Genomic DNA, 24,254 nt, shown 5'->3' on the forward strand with positions numbered 1-24,254 from the left:
ATTGGGCCATCACCGATTCAATAACTAGCAGTTAATTCTTTAGATGTGTCCAATATACAGAAGAAAAAATTATTACTATTTGGATATAAGCACATTGCAAAAGGGCTACATCTAAGGATGCAAAAGCAAGGTGGTCTCCACTCTGGATTACAGGTGAAAGAAAACAAAGAGGCATAAAGGGAGTGGGAGGAGAGCTGAGGTATAGGTTGGGTGGTCTGAGTTGGGAGACAGTCATTTTTTATGAATGTTGTCTATGGGAGTGTCACTTAGGGAATCTTAACAAAGGTCAAGATTTTGAACAGGATTATGAATGGCATAAAAGTTCAACCCAGAATTTAGCATTTCAATCATTTTAAGCAGAATATCTTAAACCAATTTAGCACAATTTGCTCCAACAGAATTAAGAGTCTTAAGAGCCATTTCCACCTCACTGTTATTTAACCTGCTTTGCCTGTGGCTTTAACAGGACAGACCTGACCAGACCTATCTAACACTATCCTTTCATTCATTTTACCTCACCTTCCTGAAAACTTGTAAAACTGGAAACAAAGGGGATATATAAATCAGTTGCTTAAAAAGAAAACGCAGTGCTCAGTAGTTTAATTTCTTTTTTCAACAAATTTATTTTTTAGTCTGAAGATAGCAAATATTTAAGAAAATTCACTTCCCATTGAAGAGGGTCCCCACAGAAATTTAATTAACTAAATGAAAAAATTCAAAGAAACTGGCTCAGTCTTAGATAAGCCTAGAAGAAACAATATAGAAGACTGGCTCAAATTGAGAAGGCTTTTAAACAGAATCCCACTGCTGTGCATTTGCTGAATTCAACATTCCAAAAACATTTCACAGAATTTTAATGCTAAAACTCCAAAGCATGGTCTCTCAAGTCAACCTGCAAATGACAAAAGATAGGAATAGTGAATTATTAATTAAGGAAGATAGGCACACTTATACACCATTGGTCAAGCTATTATCAGTAACAAAAGCCATTTTATCAGTTTACAATAAGGGTTAGTTGTTCAAGTCCCATTTAAACCAAAATTTATAAAATGCCATTTTCTGTGAGAACATAAAATCAGAAGTCGATGCAGTGAAGGAAAACAAGTATATAACTTATGTTCCTCAGCATTTTAGATATCAAAATGAGACTTATAAAGCTCACCTATTTATATAGTAGTAAATTTACAGCTGAAAGGAACTCTAGGTTATCTAGTCAAATCTCATAAGACCAAGAAAATTACTTGCCCAAAGTCATAGATGCAGTGAGTACCATCAAAGTTGAGTGTCATACTGACTATTCCAAACTCCAGAACTCTTGATCAAAATCTGAACAAGTAATTTTCCTCATGAAGTTAAATTATCCAGTTTTATTCCTAGAAAAAGATCAAAATCAATTCGTATGAAACAAAGTGCAAAATGAGATGTACCTTCAGATGTCATGTGACCAACATGTACTTTTAACTTGCTTCCTTATTCCTTTAGAAGGGGAAGTGAGAAGGGACAAGTGGAGGGTTCAACAATGGTTGAAAAAATTATTATATATATATATATATATATATATATATATCTCAGGGAGAAGACTAATTGGACTAATTGGATGACTAGAAAATTTACTTAATCTCAATGCTTCAGACTACTATTCACTTTAACTTATAACCAACATTAATTGAGGAACCCCAGCCACACAAGCAAGTGGTCATAAGAGGAACCCTCAGGAATGCCAGCACCTGTACTAGACTTCAGTACAACTTGCATCTGTACATCAGCATCTGTTTATATAGACTGCATTCCCTTTTCATCTGAAAAACTGTTTCCTTCAAAACTAAACTCACAGAGTACATTCTGTCTCAGGGTTGGCAAACCACATACCCTATTTTTGTATAACCCTGAAGCTAAGGACAGTTTTAAAATCAAGTTTGTTTTTAAGAATTTAAGAGGGAGAGTCTAGGTGGCTCAGTGGATTGAGAGCCAGGCCCAGAGATGGGAGGTCCTGGGTTCAAATCTGACCTCAGACACTTCCTAGCTGTGTGACCCTGGGCAAGTCACTTGACCCACTACTCTTCTGCCAATACACAGTAGTGGTTCCAAGACAGAAGGTAAAGGTTAAAAAAAATTTTTTTCAAGAAACAAGCAGCAGAACCTTCTACCTGAAGTCTAACCCACTCAAGGGATATTTTTTTAATTAAGCTATACATAATGGAAAAAAATTATTTTGTAATCCTTTTTCTGGTCTATTATTTAAATTGTCCTTTTTTATTTGTTTTATCCATTGTCCTTGTTTATTTGTTGTTTATTAAATCCAGAATAAAATTTTTTGGAAAGTTTTTAAAGGCTGACTGTTCAATCAATCTCTTAAACAGAGAAAATGAGGTGATGAGAATTGAGGAGCTATGGAGGATAAATTGTCCTGAAAGAAGCCAATAGTTTAGGCTGAGTCAAGATGGGGACAGATGCCACACAAGAGTGAAGGCAGAATCAGTCAAACTTCACAAGGGACAGGACTAGAAGGGTAGAGCATTAGATAGGAACAAATGATGAAAAAAAAAATAAAACCCACTGAGGCTGTGAACCTTGAGGAATAGGGAAGAGGGCTGAGGCCCCCTTGAATGAAAAACACCAAGCTCAAAGTGGGCTGGGTTGGAGAAAATGACAATTGAGTATTAAGTGTCTACTCATTCAAGTAGGGTTCATGATACATCTGACATGCCTTATGGAAGGTTTGCACGCACATCTACCCAACTAGTAGTTGGTAATGAAAGAATGGAATGCTCAGCAGAAACACCACCTACTCAAAAAGAATCTTGAACCCAGTGTCAAAGGCTCTCTTATTAAATACTCACAAGAATGGACACTTGGAGACCCTACAATCATCAGTTAATTACACAGCCAGCAAACAAGTACAAAAAATGGGAGGCATCTTTCTTTTTATCCCAGTCTCTCAGGCAGATGGTCTCCCCCCACCCCACCCCCTCACTGTCTGGTTACTTGAAGTCACAATCTTACCAGAAAGAAAGATAATTCACTAAACCAATTATCCTAATTATTCAAGGGAGCTTTACCAAATCAAGAGGACTGTTTTCAAGCTATCAATCTGAAATGGGTTTAGAAATTTAACTTGTTTTAGTCAAAACTTAGGTGACATGGCCAGACTTCTTCCTACTTTCTACAGTTCCATTTTGCATCTTTGTGAGGAGTCCACCATTTTATAGGTTCCATAAGAGACCACCAAGCTAAAACAATAAAGATTATACTCTGAGCCTCAATTTTCTTATTCCTAAAATACTGTGCTTGGAGTAAATAATTCCAAAGTTTGCTTATACTTATAAATGTATGTTTTTTCTCCTTCCACATTCAAAGGGTAGTTCAATTTTGAAACCCTAAAAGGTACCCCATATTTCCTGCTACTTGCTCTAATACCAATAACACTTAGATATGTAGCTAATACCTGGCGCCTTCCTTAGCCTCAGCTGAGTTTGCTAACTGATCAAGTAGGCGATAAAAGTGACTTAATTAACCTGTTTCTAGCTGAAAAGTCTACAAGCAAAGCAAAAAGAATGAGGGAAAAAATAACCAAGTCCAACTTCAAAAATTCTTTAAAATCAGGAGCCCCCAAAGACACCTATCCAGATGTGCCTATTTCTGGAATTTGCTTTAAAATAAAATCTGATCTTGAAATTAACCAAGTTAAAATGGTTAATGACCATCACAATCTGGGAGGACACAGCCCCTTAGGGGATAGGCACCTTTATTTATTACTCACCTTTCACATTTTTCTCATCTGAGACCTGTGTTGGGGGAAGACCTGGCATGCATGCCCGAGCAGGCTGGAGGGCATTGCTAAGTTTCCCAAGCCCGAGTACAGTTTTTGCATGCTCAGCCCCTCTGCCCAACAGCCATTCCACCACTTCCTCTGGTGTTTGGGGAAGGGGGAGGAGGGTGCTCCCAGCTTGAAGGTGCAAAAGGTTCACCAGTGCTGTCCTAGGCCAACTAGCACATTTAAATTGTATTGTGGGAACCATGAAGAGGAAATCACATTAATAATCACATAATAAAGTTGAGTGTTCAATCAGAATATCCAAGCCCAAACTTTTTTCATTTTGGAGGAAATAAAAACTTAGGATAAAAATATTTTCTTCAAACATTTCAGGGTTACCTATGTATACCGTATCAGCAATATTCTAAAGAACTGAAAGATATAGACACTGTTCAGTATTGCACATTCCTGTGGGTAAATGTTGAGCTATAAATTTAGGGCTGGAAATGGACATTGAAGGAGCTTCTAAAGAATCACTCACATCCCTAAGTAATTAGCACTTCTAATTACAGGTATTTTGTAATTAGGGAAAAGGGCCTTAGATTACCTTCTGGAGGAGAGGGGAGAGACTGGGGTAAAGTTCAATAGTAGTTTTACAAAGAAATTCATTATCTTCCTCCTTTACCATGGGCTGTCATTTATCCTTAACCCAACATCTTCTGCTCTAGGTTCCTAGGTTAAGAATTGTTCTAGCAAGACAATTTGTAATAGATGTTATTTTTAGGGGTTTTTTTAATTTCATATTTTTTATTTTAATTTCACATTATAACAGATTTATGGATTACCTGATTACCAGCTGACAATTACCTTGTCACTTCTTTTCCTTTCCCCTCTTCTACAAGCTATACATTCTAACTTCCAAAATCAGTCTCTTTCAATGATTTGCCAATTTTGCCTGTCTCTACATCTGACAAATGCTGATCACCTCCTAGCTACCTTATCCTCTCTGAGCTATCATAGCACAATTCCTTCCAATCTGTCAGAGCTAAATAGCTCCTGAGTCTCCTCTGCTACTTCATCCTTATATTACTCTTAAAGACTGCCCCTGCCAAATATACCCCCTTTCCTCTTCTCCCTACAGTCATCAGTTAGTGTGGTGTCATCATTTCTAGATTTACAAACCCTACCTCCCATTCCTTTCCTTAATCTCCACCCTAAGCTCCAATCACATTTCCAACTTTTGACATTATCCTTGATTTCTCTCCCTCATTCCACATCATCAGTTTTCATTTTCTCTTCTCACAGCAGCCAACCTTATTCAAATACTCATCAGCTCCTATCTAGACAACTTTTAAAAAGTCCCTTCCAAAAACTAGACCTAGTCAACTCCCCTAGTTAAGACTTCCCTATTGTTTCTAAGATCAATTAGAAGCCATTTCACTTTTAATGCCCTTCATACCCAGCCCAACCTTATCATACATTACCAATCCCATATGGTCCACCCTTTTTGATATTCCTCAAACATTTGTCACACCTTTGTCCTAGACATCCCCTTTCCCTGATGTATACTCCCACACTTCACCCTTGGGCTTCAGCTCCAAGTTTTTCCTTCAAAATTCCATTCAAGAACTTGGTGCACAAGAAGCATTTTTTGGATTCCCCAGGCCAGCTGCTACTGCCTGCAGTCCCCTCCCCTTCAAAAAATGTACCTTTGTACCTTAAGTACTCTTTTCTGTAAATATTAGTTATCTCTCTAAAAGAACAAAATCTTTGCCTTTAGAGCTAACATATAATAGGAAATTAAAAAATTATTTCAAAATGAATGTAAATGCTTCTAATTGAGGTGATTCTAGCTAATTAGATCTCATCAGGGTGATCATCAATTAACTTGTTACTTTAAAACTCACTAAATGTTTATTTCCACATACCCAAAAATAGTAGCCTAGGAGTAACTTACATTTTAAATCCACTCCACCTGCATATTCAATTTTCTTCTGAATTTCAGGTTCTCTTTTTCCAGCCTCTACAATAACATAATTCCTAAGAGAAGAAAGATTTTTTTAAACTATTTATTCGCCCAAACACATAGGTTATTTGTAAACACTATCTTTAGACCAATTTGCATATCCTCATACAAATATTTAATAATCACAACGGTTCATGATGTGAACAGCAGTGAAAAGGTTTAATCACTGGATATGAAGCCATTAGATGAGGCTAAAGGTATCAGTAATAAAAGAAATTAAAATTCTGTACAATTGTTTCATCTTTATATGTGTACCCCTCCACTAAAATCCGGGAGCCAGCTATCTATACTTAAATGTTCAACACTTCTTGGCACCAGCTGAGTTTTTTGGCCTCAGAAGTTCCTTGAGAGCCACAAAGCCCGCTTTAACCCCCTAGAATCTGGCAGTGTTTTGCACAAAACCATCGCTTTCGATGTTTGCTGAATGAAAATACAAATTATGGATGGACTTGTGTGATGTACAATTTCTCTGTAAATGATTAATGATTCAGTTCAGCCAATATTTGTTAGCAACTTGCAAAGATGTCCTGAAAACAGGGAATTCAAGTCGGACAACCTGGAGTTTATGGGTTTGCAAAATAGCTTGTCAAGCAATGTGGAATACTTGGTAAATAGTAACATTCTTATTGAAATATTCCAAGTGGTCAAAAAATATTCTCGACTTAAAGGGAATTCTCTTTGATCACTTTACATTTACTCCATAATTCTGAACAACAATTTTAAAATTCACTGTTAAGATCATTGTTCTAGAACTTAAATAAACAAGGTCACCTAGCCGAAATCCCTCAGTTTAAACATAAGGAAACGGAAGTCCAAGGAGGTTATGCGACCTGGCATATTATCTTGGTTACTGACTATATTGGAACCGATTATCTAAAGCGATTCTTTAGGGACATCCCATTTTGTGTCTCGTAGTAGAAAACCCACTAAAAACTTTCCCTTCTGAAAGGAATGGGGGGGGGGGGGGGGTACTCAAGGGTAAAAAATTTAAGTTACCGAATTCGGTTTTCCAGGGGTTCATCCACTTCCTTCCAAATTTTTAACATAACGCAGCAGTCGGGAAAGGATAAGATACTAGGACATATACGGTTATTAAAACACAAGTCATCCCCAGAATGCATCGAAACAGGAAGGATTTCCGCAGCCCCTCGTTACCTCTGCAGGCACCTGCCAAGTCTGGGGTACACGCTGGGATCTCCCAAGTTTTACCAAACGAGGAAGGAAGCGTTAGCCCCCGCGAAAGAAGAGCCCAGGGCCTTTACCCTGGGACCGTAAGGCCGAGGGCAGGGTAAACCGGTCCAGGGCGCCCCGCCACCGCCCGCCCCACGTGTCTGTAGCCTCGCCCCGGAGGAGCAAGGCCAAATAAATGACTGCTGCCCGAGGTCTCCCACCCCGGCCCTCCCTGACGCTCCGGCCGTTCTCACCCTCCAGCTTGGGCAACTCGCACAAGATTCCATGGTGGAAAGCCGCATATCAGGGCACGGGGAAGACATTCAGGAAAAGTGAAGGGAGAGAGCAAAGAAAGGAAGGAGAAAAAGAAAGGGAAGCGCCCGCGAGCCACCATTTAAAGCCGGAGGGAGGCGGGGCCCCGAGCCAGCCAAAGCCGCCGCTCCGATTGGCTCCCGAGGCGCACCGGGCAGGAGATTGGCGGGATTCAAAAAAAAAAAAAAGTCTCTCCCTCTGGAGGAGGAGGGAACCGTTAGTTGATTCTCGGACCGAGCCTTCCAACCGCATCAAAGAGGCCAAGGCCGAGGGGCGGGGCTACATCCCGATTGCGTCACCACCGTGGGCGGGCCAAGAAGCGGAAGTGCGGAGGTGACCGGCTTTCAGTGTGCTTTATCTCCTTAGGATGCCAGTGTAGTCCAGATCCGTCTCTATTTAACTTGAAATTTTTTTCTATCACCAGGCCGAGTTCATCCTTCTTGCCTCAACGCACATTCACCATCTTCCACTCTGATCTCCCAGTTCCTTCTAACACTCCCATCTCTCAACTTCATCTCGGCACTGGTGATTTGCGCATGTCTGGAATGCGCGCCCTTCCCCCACCCCCGCCCCTTACAGCGCCTCTTCTGCTGAGGCTTGGAAATCTTCTAATGCAGGAAGCTTTACCTCATCTCCCACACCAACTGCTTGTGCCTTACCTCGCAAACGATCTTATCCTAGCTCCTTGGAAGCTCTGCCTGGAAAACCCGAATTCAATTCCAGCAGTAGACACCAAATGACTGGGCAAATCACTTAACTATTGACTGCGCCAATTCAGCAATTATAAAATGAGCACGATAACAGCACCAGTCTTTCAGAGTTTGCTTCTTCAAAAAAAAATGCGACCTTAATTAGAGAGGGAGATGGGGGCACTGCTCAGAATGGCCGACTCAAAACAATATTCAAGGGTATACAAGTGAACTTAGAATTTATAGGAAATTAACACAATGCTTCTCTTTAGTCACCCACCATCTGTGTATGATACAATGTCTGAGTGTGTTATATTTTTCTTTATCTTGTCCTACCCTCCGTAAGTTTCCCAGTGTTCTTGAACTCATGGGAGCATTCCTCAAGTTTGCAGTTTCTAAGCTGAGTCAGAGTTTAGACAGTCTTTCGGACTGAAATATTTGAGATAAGGAATTAAAATTGTAACTTTAAGTTCAGAACTTTTCTTATGAGAACTTTTGGAGCTATAATTTTCCATCACCATCTAGCTTCTAACCTCTATAACCTTTTGAATGCTGTCAAAGCTATTAGAAATCAATAATAAGAAAAGGGGGGAAAGGGGTGGGGTGGAGGGACAGGTTTGGCCACATTAGAAAAGAGTACTAATTAGGACAATTAAAAGTGTATGTAGGGGGCAGCTGGGTGGCTCAATGGATTGAGAGCCAGACTTAGAGACGGGAGGTCTAGGTTCAAATCTAGCCTCAGACACTTCCCAGCTGTGTGACCCTGGGCAAGTCACTTAACCCCCATTGCCTAGCCCTTACAGCTCTTCTGCCTTGGAACCAATACACAGTATTGATTCCAAGAAAAAAGGTAAGTGTTTAAAAAAAAAAGTGTATGTATATGTAGATAGTTATCTATCTAGATAGATAGATATAAAGCTGCTTGGGAAGGGGGGTTTCTCTACTCTTCCTAAGAAGAGATTGGTAACTCTTCTGAAGGGCACCTAACTTTCACTAATTTTCCATGGGAAGTTACTAATCTAAGATTACTAATAGTAGCTAATATATGCTGAAGAATAATACATAATTTTAACCCACAGAGCCCCTTTTACTTTCATCTTCAATCCTTGCTGCTAGCTCCTCCTCCTCCCCCATATACCTAAGTATAAACAATGCTTTTAAACTCAGCTTCTTATCCCCTGAAGCTGCCACTGTATATCTGTCTTCACTTTTACTGCCAAAATCCCAGAAAGAATGGTATTCTTAATACCTTGACCTCTAGCTTCACCAATCAACTGAAGCTACCATCTTCAAAATTGCCAACAATTTTTAAAATGTTAATTTGATTTTCTCTTCCTTGTCCTCAACCTTAATGTCTGCAGTTTGGCTCATGATAGACCATACCTTCTTCATGTAGACTCTCATACCTTTGTCTTCTTTGACACTGGTCCACTATCTGTCTCATTGCTGACCATTATCCATCCATTCCTTTAAGATACGTGTCACCCAAGTTTCTATTCTAGTCCCTCTTCTTCCTATCGACTCTCCCTTGGTCATCTCTTGTGTTTCCATGTGCTCAGTGATCATCTATATACCGAAGATTTTTAGATGTTTGTATCCTCTCTTGCATTCCAGGCCCCTTATCAATTACCTGATGATCAGATCAGGGAACTAACAATCAAACTTTACCCTGGATTAAACTCTTTGGGGAGTACTAAAAGCTTCATGTCCCCAGTCTGTTTTGAGATTCTTCTATAGGACAACATTCAATACCCACAAGAAAGATGCAGTAGGATCAAGTGAGACTTTCACTCTAAAAATATGAGAAAAGCCAACTATAACATGAAGTTCAAAATTGAAAAGTAGGTTGGGAGAACTAGCCACAAAAAAATAAAAAAGAACTACTCAATAAAGAGCTGTTACAGTGGGCAGGGAGATTCATGAGCTGTTATGTTGGACAGGGAGATTCATAGATACAAGCACAGAAGAAAAGAATTACTCCAAAACATTGACAAGCAATGCCTCAAAATAAAACATAAACTTGGGCAAAAGTAGAATTCCTAGAAGAGATGAAGTTTAAAAAATGGAAGAGAAGGTCATCACCGCCGCCGCTGCCTGGGCCTTCGCCAACGGATCTCTCATCACCCCCGCTCCCTAGTTGCGCGCCGCCGCCATGGTGAAGCTCGGGAAGGCTGCTAAAAATCAAGGTGAGCCGAAGAAGATGGCCCCTCCCCCCAAGGAGGTAGAAGACAGTGAGGATGAAGACATGTCAGAAGAGGAAGAAGAAAGCAGTGGAGAAGAGGTCGTGGTCCCTCAGAAGAAGGGCAAGAAGGCTGCAGCTACCCCAGCAAAGAAGGCTGCAGCTACACCAGCCAAAAAAGCTGTTGTTGCTACCACACCTGCCAAGAAAGCAGTTGTGACTCCTGGTAAGAAGGCCGCTGTGACCCCAGCCAAGAAAGTGGCCACCCCAGCCAAAGCTGTCCCCACACCAGGCAAGAAGGGAGGTAAAGCAGCAGCCACCCCAGCTAAAGCAGCAGCCACCCCGGCCAAAGGGGCAAAAAATGGAAAAAATGCCAAGAAAGAGGACAGCGAGTCTGAAGAAGAAGATAGTGAAGATGAGGACGATGAAGAATTTGAGCCCCCCAAAGCCGCCAAGGGGGGAGCAGCTCTGTCCAAACAGGATTCTGAGGAGGAGGAAGATGATGATGAGGAAGAGGAGGACAGTGAGGAGGAGGAGGAGGAAGATGAGGATGACTCTGAAGAAGAAGCAATGGATACCACCCCTGCCAAAGGGAAGGCTGCTTCTGTGAAGGCTGCCAAAGGTGGAAAAGCTAAGGAATCCGAGGAGGAAGAGGAAGATGATGAAGATGAGGAGGAAGATGATGAGGAAGAGGATGAGGATGAAGAGGAGGAGGAGGAGGAGGAGGAGGAAGAAGAGGAGGAGGAGGAGGAGGAAGAAAAAGTGCCCGTCAAAGAGGCCCCGGGAAAACGGAAAAAGGAAATGGGCAAGCAGAAAGCCCCTGAAGCCAAGAAACAGAAATTGGAAGCTGAAACGTCTACAAATTTCAATCTCTTCGCTGGTAACCTGAACTTCAACAAAACAGCAGCTGAGCTAAAAACTGCCATCACAGACTTCTTTGCAAAGAAGGACCTTACGGTTGTGGATGTCCGCATTGGTGCCACCAGGAAATTTGGCTATGTAGAATTTGAATCTGCTGAAGATATGGAAAAGACGCTGGAACTCAGTGGCTCCAAAGTGCTTGGCTCTGAAATGAAGCTGGAAAAAGCAAAAGAGAACAAGAAAGATCGAGATGCCAGGACACTCTTTGTCAAGAACTTACCCTATAAAGTAACTCAGGAGGAGCTCAAGGAAGTGTTTGAAGATGCTATTGAGATCAGACTGGTCTGCACCAAGGACGGAACACCCAAAGGAATTGCCTACGTTGAATTCAAGACAGAAGCAGATGTGGACAAGGCCTTAGAGGAGAAGCAGGGGACTGAGATCGATGGCCGGGCCCTCATTCTGGACTACACAGGGGAGAAAAGTCAAGGACAAGAGAACTCTCGAGGGAAGAACAACTTGTGGAGCGGGAACAACAGCAAGCCATCAGACTCGAAGACACTGGTGCTGAACAACCTTGCCTACAGCGCCACAGAGGAGAGTCTGCAGGAAGTGTTTGAGAAGGCCACGTCCATCAGCCTGCCCCAGAACAACCAAGGCCGGCCCAAGGGGTATGCCTTCATTGAGTTTGCCTCTGTGGAGGATGCAAAAGAAGCTTTGAACTCTTGTAACAACATAGAAATTGAGGGCCGAGCCATCCGGCTGGAGCTGAAGGGACAGAAGACGGCAAATGCAGCTCCCAGGAACCAGTCCAACAAAACCTTGTTCGTCAAAGGCCTGTCTGAAGACACCACAGAAGAAACGTTAAAAGATTCTTTTCATGGCTCAGTGGGGGCCAGAATAGCCACAGACAGGGAGACGGGGTCTTCAAAAGGGTTTGGTTTTGTGGACTTCAACTCTGAAGAGGAGGCCAAGGCTGCAAAAGAAGCCATGGAGGATGGGGAGATCGATGGAAACAAAGTCACCTTGGACTGGGCCAAGCCCAGCGGCTTTGGGGGCCGAGGAGGAGGACGTGGTGGCGGCGGACGAGGAGGCTTTGGGGGCCGAGGAGGTGGCAGAGGAGGCCGAGGGGGCTTCGGAGGCCGAGGCAGAGGAGGCAACTTTGGAGGTCGAGGTGGTTTCAGAGGAGGCAGAGGAGGAGGAGGTGACAACAAGCCACAAGGGAAAAAGACAAAGTTTGAATAGCCCCCCGCCCATTGGACGGACTCTGGGGGTTGGAGCCTGTCGGCCAATGGCTGATAGAGCCTTCTGAGGACATTCCAAGACAAACATGCGGTCCGAGGAAGTCGTCTTGGAGAAAGCCGGATGACATCTCACGGGAGAGAGCGTGTTGGTTTTGACTGGATGGACGTTCCATAGAAACTTTTTGCAGAGACGGGTGATAGATGTGGGAAGTTGCCCTTTTTGTCTATGAGTTGTCTTGAGTTTATAATGTTATACCCCATGTACAAAACCATTTTTCCTACAAATATCTGTAGTGGTTTTTTGTTTCCTTTTTAACCCCTTTTGGCTGTAAAGAAAAAGGCGAATGTTTTCTCATGGTTCCTGCTTCAGCAGCCTGTCTTAGGACACATTAAAAGGGCCTAACCTGGAAAAAAAAATGGAAGAGAAATGAGAGCTGAAAGGGGCCTAATCAAGTTGGTGGAATCAGCATTGTTACCTCTATACCAATCTAGAAAACATATCAGACTTCATTCTGATTGAGAAAGAAAAAAAAGGAGGTGGGGTAGGGATCATTTTTCTAATCCACAGCAGTTTAGAAAGATCTTCAGACACTGGGATAGGGACTGGACAGAAGCCCAGAGCACCAGTGCTAGAGGCAGTCAATGTCAGGAAGCATTCTACCACCCAGGGATTAAAGGAAGGCTGAGATAGAAAACTAAAATTTAGCCAGAAAGAGATCTTTGAGCTAGTATTAGAACAGGAACCAACTGGCACTTTACCCATTACCCAGTTCCAAGGTAGAGAGGAACAATGATCATGAATGAACAAGAGAGGTTCTTGTTGTGTAAAGAGCAAAGAACAAGTTTCAGAAACTTAGGGCAGAGGAAGATGTAATTCTAACCTTTGGCCCTTAGCATAAGCTTGCAATGGAATAAACCAGAGAGAAAACCAAGACCAAGGGAGAGTCAAACAGTTGAGATACTCTGAAACTGCAGAACTTCCCAGGGAAATACCAGTAACAGGGTTTATCAGTAGTCTACTTAAACTCAATCATAACAGATGTAAACCAAGGTCAGCAATTTGAAGAGCTTATACAAGGAACTGGGGAAGAACAACAAATTATGGCATGTGAATGTGATAGAAAACAATTGTGCTATATGAAAGAATGAAGAGGGAGACGTCCAGGTTAACATGGCTGCAATCTAGACACGAATCGCTTCCTCTTCCCGACACCGAACGAAATAGCCTACCTCAAAAGAGCATAAAAATCACCTTTGGAAGAATGAAGGGACTCTCCAGTACCCCACAGATATGAAGGTATATGGGGTTTGAACATTTCCACACTATAAGAAGGAGGAAAAGCTTTCACAAAACGTGAACTGAGCCACCCTTCTCTCCCCCAGCCCCCCCCCCCCCCCCGACCAAACCAGAGTAAGAGACAAATAGCATATTGGATTAGAACCCCAAACCCTACCATATGTTGTCTTCAAGAAACACATATGAGGCGGGCTGATACTCACAAGGTTAGAATTAAAGGATGGAGTAAGACCTTCTGGGCCTGAATTGATAGAAAGAAGGCAGGAGTTGCAATCATTATATCTGACAAAGCCAAAGAAAAATAGACCAGATCAAAAGGGATAGGGAAGGTAAATATATTCTGTTAAAAGAGAGTATAGACAATGAGGAAATATCACTAATCAACATGTATGCACCAAATGGTATAGCACCCAAATTTCTAATGGAGAAACTAGGAGAATTGAAGGAGGAAATAGACAGTAAAACCATATTAGTGGGAGACTTGAACCAACCACTATCAAATTTAGATAAATCAAACCAAAAAATAAATAAGAAAGAGATAAAAGAGGTGAATGAAATCTTAGAAAAATTAGAGTTAATAGACATATGGAGAAAAATAAATAGGGACAAAAAGGAATACATCTTCTCAGCACCACATGGCACATTCACAAAAATAGATCATACACTAGGTCACAGAAACATGGCACTCAAATGCAGAAAAGCAGAAAAAATTAATGCAGCCTTTTCAGATCATAAAGCAATAAAAATATTGATCAGTGAGGGTACATGGAGAGCCAAACCAAAAATTAATTGGAAATTAAATAATATGATACTCCAAAATCAGTTAGTTAGAGAAGAAATCATAGAAACAATTAATAATTTTGTTGAGAAAAATAAAAATGGTGAGACATCCTTTCAAACCTTATGGGATGCAGCCAAAGCAGTACTTAGAGGAAAATTCATATCCATGAGTGCATATATTAACAAATTAGGGAGGGCAGAGATCAATGAATTGGAAATGCAAATCAAAAAACTTGAGGTAGGGAACAGCCTCTGGAATTCGCGCACTTCCTGTGGAGAGAGCTAGACGCCAGTTGGTGTTAGGAGCTTGGACAGGGAGGACAGACAGCTTTCCTTCAGATCACTCATGTGAGTTAAGGACTGATTCTTTCCACCTTGGCCCTTTGGGCCTAAAACTCCCTCTGCCTTGGTCAGAGGTTGAGTAGCCCCTTTCCCTTTTCTCTTCTCTCCTTCGCTCCCTCTCCTTTCCCTACTCTCAGTGTGATTAAACCTCCATAAACTCCATTCTGACTTGAGTGTTTCATTTTAGGAATTTCATAAGTAAATTCCTTGGCGGCCATTGTTCAATATTACATCAATCCTAAAAAGGTGAAATTTCCACCATTACATCATCAGCATTTCTATATATTTCCAACACAGCTCAGCAGCAAGAACTAGAAAGAGAAATCCCATTCAAAATCACCTTAGACAAAATAAAATACTTAGGAATCTATCTCCCGAAACAAACACAGGAGCTATATGAACACAACTACAAAACACTCTCCACACAAAACTAAAACTAGACTTGAACAATTGGAAGAACATTAACTGCTCATGGGTAGGATGAACCAATATAATAAAAATGACCATCCTACCCAAACTCATTTATCTATTTAGTGCCATACCCATTGAATAAAAAATTTTTACTGATTTAGAAAAAACCATAACAAAGTTCATTTGGAAGAACAAAGGATCAAGGATATCCAGGGAAACAAAAAAAAATACAAAGGAAGGGAGCCTTACAGTCCCAGATCTGAGACTATATTATAAAACAGCGGTCATCAAAACAATTTGGTACTGGCTAAGAGACAGAAAGGAGGATCAGTAGAATAGACTCGAGGTAAGTGACCTCAGCAAGACAGTATACGACAAATCCAGAGAACCCAGCTTTGGGGACAAAAATCCACTATTTCATAAAAACTGCTGGGAAAATTAGAGGACAGTGTGGGAAAGATTAGATTTATATCAACACCTCACATCCTACACCAAGATAAATTCAAAATGGGTGAATGACTTGAACATAAAGAAGGAAACTATAAGAAAATTAGGCAAACACAAAATAGTATACATGTCAGACCTTTGGGAAGGGAAAGATTTTAAAACCAAGCAAGACTTAGAAAGAGGCACAAAATGCAAAATAAATAATTTAGAATACATCAAATTAAAAAGTTTTTGTACAAACAAAACCAATGTAACTAAAATCAGAAGGAAAACAACAAATTGGGAAGCAATCTTCATAAAAACGTCTGACAAAGGTTTAATTACTCAAATTTACAAAGAGCTACATCAATTGTACAAAAAATCAAGCCATTCTCCAATTGATAAATGGGCAAGGGACATGAACAGGCAGTTCTCAGCCAAAGAAATCAAAACTATTAATAAGCACATGAAAAAGTGCTCTAAATTTCTTATAATCAGAGAGATGCAAATCAAAACAACTCTGAGGTATCACCTCACACCTAGCAGATTGGCTAACATGACAGCTATGGAAAGTAATGAATGCTGGAGGGGATGCGGCAAAGTAGGGACACTAATTCATTGCTGGTGGAGTTGTGAATTGATCTAACCATTCTGGAGGGCAATTTGGAACTATGTCCAAATGGCGATAAAAGACTATCTGCCCGGGGGCAGCTGGGTATCTCAGTGGATTGAGAACCAGGCCTAGAGACGGGAGGTCCTAGGTTCAAATCCGGCCTCAGCCACTTCCTAGCTGTGTGACCCTGGGCAAGTCACTTGACCCCCATTGCCTATCCCTTACCACTCTTCTGCCTTGGAGCCAATACACAGTATTGACTCCAAGAAGGAAGGTAAGGGTTTAAAAAAAAAAAGACTATCTGCCCTTTGATCCAGCCATAGCACTGCTGGGTTTGTACCCCAAAGAGATAATAAGGAAAAAGACTGGTACAAGAATATTCATAGCTGCACTCTTTGTGGTGGCCAAAAATTGGAAAATGAGGGGATGCCCTTCAATTGGGGAATGGCTGAACAAATTGTGGTATCTGTTGGTGATGGAATACTATTGTGCTCAAAGGAATAATACAGTGGAGGAATTCCATGGAGTCTGGAACAACCTCCAGGAAGTGATGCAGAGGGAAAGGAGCCGAACCAGGAAATCATTATACACAGAGACTGATACATTGTGGCACAATTGAATGTAATGTACTTCTCCATTAGGGTCAATGTTATGTCCCTGAACAATCTGCAGGGATCTAAAAAACACTATCCACAAGCAGAGGATAAACTGTGGGAGTAAAAACACCGAGGAAAAGCAACTGCTTTACTATAGGGGTGGAGGGGATATGACTGAGGAGAGACTCTAAATGAACACTCTAATTAAATACCAACAACACGGAAATGGGTTGAATCAAGAACACATGTGATACCCAGTGGAATCATGCGTCGGCTATGGGAGAGGTGGTGGGAGGGGAAGGGTAGGAAAAGAAAATGATCTTTGTTTCCAATGAATAATGTTTGGAAATGACCAAATAAAATAATGTTAATAAAAAAAAGAATGAAGAGGGCTGGTTTCAGGAAAATCTAGGAATATTCATAGGATTAAAGGGAAGTATATCGAATCTGGAGAATAATCTACCCAGTAACAGAAATATTGTAAAAAAATCAACTTTGAAAAACTAATCAACATGATCAGTCATGATCGCAAAAGACTCATGTATAAAAAATACTAGCTACCAGATAACAGAAGGATGGGAGTGACAGAGAATTGTAAAGATTAAAATTTAGGGAAACTGAGGCAGGTAGAAATTAGTTTCTCTCTGTGAGGAGTATCATATTTTAGAGGTTTATTAAAGGTTGAGAATTTAAGAATATACAAGTAAGAAAAGGCATGTGCCAGATGGGCCATGAGGCCCACCCAAAATTTCACTCACATCATGAGACGCGTCTGTTTGCCAGTGGAGACAGGAAGTAAAGAGACCCAAAAGCCTTCGCGATCAGGTTAAATACCTTCTCCATCTTGGCCCACGTGAGAATTCAGTGAGATTACAAAGCATTTTGGGGAAGTGGAGCAAGGAATTGTGGGGATTGAAGTCCTGGATTTGAGTCTATTTTTGCAGAATGATGGGCTCAAAGTGTAGATTGAAGCATGTTTTTATTAAACTTTGTTTTTTTTTCCCTTGGGGGGGAGGGAGTGGAGGGGAAATGGCTAATGCAGAAATTTCTTTTGACATAAATCTTTGTAATAGAATTGTTTTTTCTTCCCTTCTCTTTGAATGGCATGGGAAAGAGAGAAATTTAGAGCTAAAAAACAAAATAAAAAAAAATCTCTGTGATTTAAAAAAATGCAGAATAAAATTTAAATTTTTAAAAAAGATAAGATCCATAGAAGAAAGAATTGGAAAGGAAATTAACAATTTGGCATAAGAGGAACAAAATGATACCCAAGCAAAAAACTCCCTAAAAATTCAGATAGACCAAACAGAGCCAATGAGGCAACAAGACATTAAAACAAAGTCAAAAGAATGAAAAAATGGAAGAAAATATAAAGTGTTTCAAGTAACTTGCCTGCTGAATATCTCCTCCCTGATACCCCCAGAGTTTTCCCTCAGAAACCACTCTACCTTGGAGTCTGGTTTCATCGGCCTTCATCAGCTAGCCACCAGCAGCCTTGTTCGTGTTCCTTTCAACTCCAGGCCCTGCCCTTGTATATAGTAATGGAGAGTTCAGATAAAGAGCACTTAATAAAATGTTATTACTATTCAGAAGGGAAGAAAACCAGAGAACTAGTGCCAACAAGGGAGAGTCCTGCTGTGGTTCCCATTGCCTCTGATATGTGGAACATTGAAAATAGTTTTTGCCTTCTGGCTGGAGGCTTAGAGCCCCGCAGAGCTGAAATCTATATAGAATTTTAGACCAAAAGTGACCTAAGAAGACTGCCTTGTAATCCTAGAGGAGATAATAACCTACACCCATGATGGTGAACATCATGGCATGTTATGCCAAAGATAGCATGCAGAGACCTCACTGAGGGCACATGCCATCCCAGCAGAGTTAATTAGTAGAAAGGCAAAGGGAAGCTAGTGGAAATAATCAACAACTTTAGCAAAGTTGTAGAATACAAAATAAACCTACATAAGTCACCAGCATTTCTATATATTTCTAACATATCTCAGCAGCAAGACTTAGAAAGAGAAATTCCATTTGAAAATCACCCTAGACAATATAAAACACTTAGGAATCTATCTACCAAGACAAGCACTGGAACTATATGAACACAACTATGTGGTGGGGTGGTCCTGCCTTCCACAGGGCATGTGGTATTGGAGGTGGGACTGTGTCAGTGGAATGATGAATGGGGCACAGGTTTCACAGGAAAAGCTGCTCCACCTTGGCTGAGACTTGGCTTTATTTTATACCCTCATGGTCACATATCTACTTGGCACACAATTTCATTTTCAACATACATGTTTCCATAGATCCTAACAACAAACGAGAAGTCTAAGGAGATAGTCAACAAAAACACTGTTGCTAAGTGTGAAGTGAGAGGGTAGAATCAACATGACCCAGATTTAGGTTGGGAAATTCTGAGCACAGGTTTGCCGGAATTTTTATGCCTAGAAAAGAGGGTCCTATCTAAGTGGGTACATAAGTATCCTTAGGTTTAATTTTGTGAGTGGGATCTCCTGTTGATATTCTGTGAGGACAGAGTGGGACATCTATATTAACCCTGCAAGAATGTTGCTCTCATCTATTATTCCTGGAGAAAAATAATAGCAATTCCAATAATAAGGGGATGTTATTGAGAGAAGTCACACAGAGGGGGGGATGAGTGGATGTCTTCATCCTTCCTAGGATCCACTTTGTGACCTCCTGATCACCATGAGTGACAGTGTCAAAACATCGTTGCTTGATGGCCCCCAGCACAAATATAAAACACTCTCCACACAATTAAAACTATATCTAAATAATTGGAAAAACATTAATTGCTCAAGGTTAGGACAGGCTAACATAATAAAACTGACAATCCTACCCAAACTAATTTACTTATTTAGTGCCATACCCATCAAACTACCAAAAAACTTTTTTACTGTATTAGAAAAAACCATAACAAAGTTCATTTGGAAGAACAAAAGATCAAGAATATCCAGGGAAATAATGAAAAAAATGTGAAGGAAGGTGGCCTAGCAATACCAGATCTCAATAAAGCAGTGGTCATCAAAACAATATGGTACTGGCGAAAGAAGGATCAATGGAATAGACTTGGGGTAAGTGACCTCAGCAAGACAGTCTATGATAAACCCAAAAATCTCAGCTTTGGGGACAAAAATCCACTATTTGATAAAAACTGCTAGGAAAATTGGAAGACAGTATGGGAGATATTAGATTTAGATCAACATCTCACACCCTACACCAAGATAAACTCAGAATGGGTGAATGACTTGAATATAAAGAAGGAAACTGTAAGTAAATTAAGTGAATACAGAATAGTATACATATCAGATCTTTGGGAAGGGAAAGATTTTAAAACCAAGCAAGAGTTAGAAAAAAAAATCACAAAATGTAAAATAATCTTGATTACATTAAAATAAAAAGGTTTTGTACAAACAAAACCAATGTAACTAAAATCATAAGGGAAGCAACATATTGGGGAAAAACTTCATAATGAAACCTCTGACAAAGGTCTAATTACTCAAATTTATAAAGAGCTAAATCAATTGTACAAAAAATCAAGCCATTCCCCAACTGATAAATGGACAAGAGACATGAATAGGCAATATCAGAAAAAGAATTCAAAACTATTAATAAGTACCTGAAAAAAGTGTTCTAAATCTCTTAATCAGAAAGATGCAAATCAAAACAACTCTGAGGTGCCACCTCACAGCTAGCAGATTGGCTAACGTGACAGAAAAGGAAAGTAATGAATGCTGGAGGGGATGTGGCAAAGTTGGGACATTAATGCACTGCTGGTGGAGTTGTGAATTGATCCAACCATTCTTGAGGGCAATTTGGAACTGTCCAAAGGGCACTAAAAGATTGTCTGCCCTTTGATCCAGCCATAGCACTGCTGGGATTGTAACCCATAGAGATAATAAGGAAAAAGACTTGTACAAGAATATTCATAGCTCCGCTCTTTGTAGTGGCCAAAAATTGGAAAATGAGGGGATGCCCTTCAATTGGGGAATGGCTGAACAAATTGTGGTATATGTTGGTGATGGAATAATCTTGTGCTCAAAGGAATAATGAACTGGAGGAATTCCATATGAACTGGAATGACCTCCAGGAATTGATGCAGAGTGAGAGGAGCAGAACCAGGAGAACATTGTACACTGTGGTACAATCAAATGTAATGGACTTCTCCATTAGTGGCAATGCAGTGATCCTGAACAATTCAGAGGGATCTACGAGAAAGAACACTATCCATATTCAGGGGAAAAACTGGGAGTAGAAACACAGAAGAAAAACAACAGCTTGATTACATGAGTTGATGGAGATATGACTGGGGATGTAGACTGTAAATCAGGGGGTCCCCAAACTACATCCTGTAGGCCACATGCGGCCTTGTGAGACACATGAGGCCATTTATCTGGCTTCCACCACACTTCCAGAAGGGGTACCTCTTTCATTGGTGGCCACAAAGCGTGGTGTCACTCATGTACAATACTACTTCCAGTGATACCTCTAAGGTGCCATGCAAAGGATTATGTGGCTACACAATGGAAGACTTCAGTATGGTGAGCAACAATCTGGGGGAGGGGATTCCACACTGTGTATACTAATGTCCAGTATAGTGGTGGCAGTGATGGACCTGTGCAAAGTGTGACAGGCCCATCACAGCCAACACCACAGCCTCCGCTATCCCAGACAGCGGTATAAAGATTTGTTCATAGTTTTTTTTTATAGTCCAGCCCTCCAATGGTCTGAGGGACAGTGAACTGGCCCCCTGTGTAAAAAGTTTGGGAACCCCTGTTCTAAATGATCCCCCTAGTGCAAACATCAACAACATGGAAATAGGTTTTGATTAAGGACACATGTAAAACCCAGTGGAATTGCTCATAGACTACTGGAGAGGGTAGGGGTAGGGGAGGGAAAAAATATGTTTCTTGTAACCAAAGGGAAATGTTCTAAATTGACTAATTAAATAATTTTTTTTAAAAAAGGAATTAAAAAAAAAGAAGAAAGACAAAGGGACTCAGTAGAGGTTCTCCCTTCTCCCTCTACACCACACCTCCCTGCCCTTCTGCCCAGTAGCCCAAAGGAAGAGTTTACTCCCTCTTCCAAGGGGAGCACCTGGGCCATACCCTCCCATTCTCCCTCCCCTGTCTTGGGTAAGAGGTGAGCAGGCAGAAATGGCACTTTAGTCTGGGGGGGCGGGGGACATGGCATGTGGCCTCTAAAAGGTTCACTGTCACTGAACTAGACTATCGAAATAAAAGACAATTTTCTAAATTGTCTAATAGAGTCCAAAATGAAGGATATAGAAATAGGGAAGGTAATTCTAACTTTGCCATTTGGCAAGAGCCTGGGTGGTCAAGGGTGAGTAATGCCCATTATCTGTTTTGCTTTTTAAAACCTTGCATACATACATCTGTGGGACTGGAGTATATTAGTCAAACTTGTTTTTGCTGATTCACACTTTTTTAAGAAAACCTGGCCTTTCAGGACACTACTTCCTTGAACTTTACTGTAGTAATATACCTCAGTATATTTAGCAACCAGAATGGATAATTTTTTAACATTCTCCCATATAATAAAATTATTTTGGTAATAATCATAAAATGAAAAACATTAGAATAAAAATTTAGTCAGCACAAATTTTCTTTTACTTTATACATATATGATATGCATATAAAATAGGATAAATATTATGGTATGAAAAAGAAAAAATCATAGATTAATACTTTTTAATTACATTAGTGTATTTTGTAAAAGAACAAAAAAAATTTACTCCTCCATATGGTCTATTGAAGTAATGAATAATAATATTACAATTTGTGGTTTGGGTTGTACAAATTTATCAATGAGTTCCTCAAAATCAATCTTCACATATTCCTGTTAAGTAAAACATATGGCCACATTTATTGATTTATTTTCACTTTTTTTTTTCTGGCAATCAGAATAATTAGAAATGATAATGTAGATTCTTGGGCTGATAACCTCAAGCAGGGCACAGAAAAGTCTTTTATCTATTCCCTCTCCTCTCTACAAAACCCATATAGTCACCAGACCTGTAGTTATATGATTTCTTCCAGCTCTTCTCAGCAACATTTTAGCACATCGTGAGAATAATCCAGGATTGTAGCTTGGTAAGAATCTACACTTAGAGTCAACAGTGTACAATTGATCTGGTTAATTATAGAATTGATATTAGGAAGGGAGTAAATTTAAGTTGGCCAGCTAGGTGGCATAGTAGATAGAGTGCCCAACGTGTAATCAAGAAAATTCATGGTCCCAAATTCAAATATGACCTAAGGTACTCCTTAGCTACCCTAGGCGAGTCACTTAATCTTGTTTACTTCATTTTTCTTATTTATAAATGAGCTGGAGAAGGAAATGACAAACCACTCCAATATCTTTACCAAAAAAAATAATAAATTCAAACAAGATAATGATGAGTTGGACACAATTAAAAACTACTAAATAGCAACACAAATTGAAGTTATAGCAGAGATGATGGCCTAGGAGAGTATTGAGGAATGGAGCCACATTAGCAAACCTATGGCATGCATGCCAAAGATGGCACACAGACACCTCTCTGTGGGCACACATGCCATCATCACCTACCAGTTAGTTACTAGAAAGGCAGAAGAACTCAGGCAGAGCTGCTCCCTTCCCCCTCTCCACCAAGTCTCCTCACCCTTTTGCCCAGGAGCCCAGTGGAAGTGTTTACTCTTTCCCCCGAGTGAAGCACTTGGGCCATTCCCTTCTTTTCTCCCTCTCCTGTCTGGGGTAAGGAAAGGCACTCCATCTCTGGGAGGGGTAGGGCATGGCACAGAGTATTTAGAAGGTTACAAAAGGCTTGCCATCACTGGCTTTGGAGGATCTAGTGGGAATGAAGAATAGATTTAAATGAGGTAAGGCATAGGGAAAAAATATTGAGATAAAATTATTGATGTTTCTATGACAAAGGAATTTTGGACTTTTGACCAGGGAAGTGTAACAGCAAAGGGTGATGGTTAGATCAAGAGTGTGAACAGCCTTATGTGAATTATAGGAGATCATGTTAGGCTGGGAGACTGAGGAATTGGCAAGATAAGCTGTTTGAGAGGATATCAATATGTCTGTGGAATATAAATTTAGAAAATACATTTTAAAATTGAATGAAAGTGGGGCAACTAGGTGATTGAGAGCCAGACTTGGAGATGGGAAGTCCTGGGTTCAAATCTAGCCTCAGACATTTCTTAGTTGTCTGACTCTGGGTAAGTCACTAACTCTCATTACCTAGTCTTTACCACTCTTCTACTTTGGAACCAATGCATAGTATTGATTATAAGATGAAGGTAAAGGTTAAAAAAAAAATGGAAGAGAGTGGAAGATTCTGAGCAGTACTACCTTATAAAAGATGGAGAAGAGAGGAGAAAACAAGTGTAAGAATTCTTGATAGGAGACCTGCTTAACAATAAACTTGGAGATAAGACAGATAAAATTATTTTTAATGTAAAAAATAAGACATTTATGTTTATAGTTACATTATTATAACATATTGCTGTAAGGGCAGGAGTAGATATG

General features: G+C 40.4%; 2 protein-coding genes and 1 long non-coding RNA gene across 3 annotated transcripts; 2 read left to right on the forward strand and 1 right to left on the reverse strand.

Annotated features, from left to right (window-relative positions):
• Positions 1-1,239: 1,239 nt before the first annotated feature.
• On the reverse strand, positions 1,240-7,342 carry LOC130455115 (uncharacterized). Its single transcript, XR_008913025.1, has 3 exons — positions 7,205-7,342; positions 5,712-5,794; positions 1,240-1,373 (listed from the first exon to the last, which is right to left on the reverse strand). It is a non-coding gene; the product is annotated as an uncharacterized LOC130455115 (long non-coding RNA).
• Positions 6,916-8,068, forward strand: LOC130455114 (uncharacterized). The gene is made up of 2 exons (XM_056803275.1): positions 6,916-7,595; positions 7,687-8,068. Exons 1-2 carry the CDS (start codon positions 7,147-7,149, stop codon positions 8,000-8,002), a joined length of 765 nt encoding a protein of 254 aa, XP_056659253.1. The 5' UTR covers positions 6,916-7,146; the 3' UTR covers positions 8,003-8,068.
• Positions 8,069-10,069: 2,001 nt separating this feature from the next.
• Positions 10,070-12,652, forward strand: LOC130455116 (nucleolin-like). Its single transcript, XM_056803276.1, has one exon. The coding sequence runs from the start codon at positions 10,104-10,106 to the stop codon at positions 12,234-12,236; it is 2,133 nt and encodes a 710-aa protein (XP_056659254.1). The 5' UTR covers positions 10,070-10,103; the 3' UTR covers positions 12,237-12,652.
• The last annotated feature ends 11,602 nt before the right edge of the window (positions 12,653-24,254 follow it).

Source organism: Monodelphis domestica, chromosome 6 (genome assembly GCF_027887165.1).
Source record: "Monodelphis domestica isolate mMonDom1 chromosome 6, mMonDom1.pri, whole genome shotgun sequence".
Taxonomy (NCBI): domain Eukaryota; kingdom Metazoa; phylum Chordata; class Mammalia; order Didelphimorphia; family Didelphidae; genus Monodelphis; species Monodelphis domestica.

What these genes read in the sequence shown, in the direction of transcription:
- LOC130455114 (XM_056803275.1), top strand. Translation starts at nt 7,147, where the DNA reads ATGACTGCTGCCCGAGGTCTCCCACCCCGGCCCTCCCTGACGCTCCGG. An exon ending in CAAGAAGCGGAAGTGCGGAG is followed by an intron (nt 7,596 to 7,686) that starts GTGACCGGCTTT and finishes TTCTATCACCAG; the next exon opens with GCCGAGTTCATCCTTCTTGC.
- LOC130455116 (XM_056803276.1), top strand. Translation starts at nt 10,104, where the DNA reads ATGGTGAAGCTCGGGAAGGCTGCTAAAAATCAAGGTGAGCCGAAGAAG.